Source organism: Tachysurus fulvidraco, chromosome 5 (assembly GCF_022655615.1).
Source record: "Tachysurus fulvidraco isolate hzauxx_2018 chromosome 5, HZAU_PFXX_2.0, whole genome shotgun sequence".
Taxonomy (NCBI): Eukaryota; Metazoa; Chordata; class Actinopteri; order Siluriformes; family Bagridae; genus Tachysurus; species Tachysurus fulvidraco.
In genome coordinates, this window is record NC_062522.1 from 33,718,330 (window position 1) to 33,720,829 (window position 2,500).

Genomic DNA, 2,500 nt, shown 5'->3' on the forward strand with positions numbered 1-2,500 from the left:
CTATTAGCATAGGTTTGTACTAGCCAAAGCCAACATGTGTTAGCATGAAGTAGTGTGTGTCTAAATGCTAATAGTATAAGGCTAAAGTGTTCAAGAGGCACTGGATTTGATTTGTGTGTGCTAGCCAATGCAGACCATGGTTAGCATAAAAGAGAGAGTCGCTGAGTTATTAGCATGTGTTTCTGTTGGCTAGGAATACAGAGAGTTACTGGATAGGTGACAGAACAGTGAGCTTTAACCAGTGGATTATGCTAGTATGAGTTAGCGATGCTAAGGCTTTCACTTACCCAGCGTGCATGAAGATGTAGCTGAGGTAGCGCCAGGCCTGCGCCCTGCGCTGTGGGTGGTAAGGCAGTGGACTCTTCAGAAAGGACGGAGACGAAACCTGCAGAACCCAGCGGTCCAGCAGGAGGCCATAATACACAAACACCACCATCTGAAGGACAACAAACACCACGTCAGCACCTGAGCAACACATGTATATGTGTGTGTGTGTGTGTGTGTGTGTGTGTTAACAGTGCGCTCACCTCTGTGATGGTGATGGTGAGGATGAGCCAGGGTGGAGGACAGTAGGTGTAGCTGTCAAAGTACCACTTGCGGTCCACTTCCCGAGGCAGCGTCTCGTAAGCTACGTGTCGGACGAGTCTCTGAGGCAGACCGAGTCCTACTTCCTCCCTCAGGCTGGAGCTCTTCAGCTGCCTCCCTCCCTGCTGAATCGCTCGCCGGAAACTGTTCGAGCGTTTATTAGTCATCTGAGAAGCACAGCAGGGGTCTGAGGTCTAAACAAGCTTCAATCTAACCCATTAACACAACTCGTACATCAGGAATCCTGCATGTCAGTCAGTACTGTGTCGTCTTCTCAGCTGCGGTCCTCTCACACACTCTTTCACACACTAACACTCTCGCTGTGTCCTAATGAGTGTGAGTCTTTTTTTATTTATCTTTTTATCTGTGAGAATCTGTGGAACTCTCGCTTTACAACTGCACCATAACACATTCACCAGATTCCTCCACCATCACTGTGCAACTACACACACGTCAGAACGAGAGAGAAAGAGAGAGAGGGGGAGAGAAAGAGGGAGAGAGAGGGGGAGAGAGAGACGAGATGCTAGCTACGAGCGCGATCGCTGTAACTAGAGTCTGCGATCTCTCTAGCTCTATTTGAGCTCGTTGCAATCGTGCGAGTTACCGCGAGCTGCGCTATACGCGCGAGTTTGTCTGCTAGACTCGAGCGCTTCTGCTATCTCGTCGCGCTGCGTCGCGCGCGCGCGCGCGCGCGCTACCTCGTATCTCGCGCTCGAGCGCGCGAGTGCGCGCTCTCGCGCTTTGCGCTCATCCATCTCTATCGCTCGCACATCTCAGCGTGTCGGCCGTCGTGCGAGTCTCTCTACTCTCTCGCTCCTCTGTCTCTGCAGATCTCTCTCCTCTATCGTACATCTTTCGCTCTCTCTCCCTCTACTCGCTCCTCTTCTCTCGCTCTCCCTCTCTCCCATCGCGCTCTCTCTCCCTCTCTCTCTCTCTCTCTCGCTCTCTTTTTCGCTTTTTCTCTCTCTCTCCCCTCTCCCTCTCTCTCTCTCTTTCTCTCCCTCCCTCTCTCTCTCTCTCTTTTTCTTTCCTCCTGTTTTCTCTCTCTCCCTCTCACTCTTTTTCTCTCTCTCTCCCTCTTTCTCACTCCTCTCTCCCCCCTCTCTCCTCCTCTCTCTATCTCTCTATCTCTCTCTCTCTCTCTCCTCTCTCTCCCTCCCTCTCTCTCCTGCATCCCATCTTTCTCTCTTCTCCTCTTGCTCTCTCTCGTAGCCCCCACACACATATATATACTCTCTACATACCGACATACAGATAGCGAGAGCGAACTCGACCGACCGCCCTCCTTCCTCATCTATATATCTGCGAGAGAGAGAGAAAGAGAGAGAGAGTGTGTGTGTGTGTGTGTGTGTGTGTGTGTGTGTGTGTGTGTGTGTGTGTGTAAGACGTTTACAAGCTCATTGCCAAGACCAAACATCTCACACACACTCTGGAATGTTCTTCTTCCCCCACGATGTAGAGAATAAAGGACGTCTCAGAGAAAGAAAGAATAAAGAAAGCGATTGAGGGTGAAGGGGTTCAGCTTCGTCCTCGTGGTCACATTAACACGCTACATCAGGCAGAGTTTCACAAGATGCTGCAAAATATTCTTACCAGATGCAAGATGCAAGTGCCACAGTGGGCGTGGCCTGATATTCTAATGAGCATGTTTGATTGACAGCTTGTTATCTGATGTCCAGTCCTAGGAGGTTCACTAGCTGGGTTTACATCTGGTTTACCTGCTCACAGTTCCATTCATTACCCAGAATGCTTTGTGCTTTTGGTCTGGGATGTTATAATAATGTTATATAGACAGAAAGGTTTTTAGGAAACCAGGAACTTTTGAAGGAACTCAGAAACCTTTCCATGGACCCAGGAACCTTTGAAGGAACTCAGAAACCTTTCCATGGACCCAGGAACCTTTGAAGGAACTCAG

General features: G+C 49.8%; 1 protein-coding gene across 2 annotated transcripts in view; it reads right to left on the reverse strand.

Annotated features, from left to right (window-relative positions):
- The window catches only part of rhbdl3 (rhomboid, veinlet-like 3 (Drosophila)), a 21,595-nt gene that overhangs the window by 8,918 nt on the left and 10,177 nt on the right, over positions 1 to 2,500 (reverse strand). For both annotated transcript variants that reach the window (XM_047813852.1, XM_047813851.1), the window contains 2 exons: positions 528 to 752; positions 288 to 436 (listed from right to left, as the gene is read on the reverse strand). In XM_047813852.1, the coding sequence (XP_047669808.1) occupies positions 288 to 436; positions 528 to 752 (374 nt within the window). The remainder of the gene's footprint in view (positions 1 to 287; positions 437 to 527; positions 753 to 2,500) is intronic.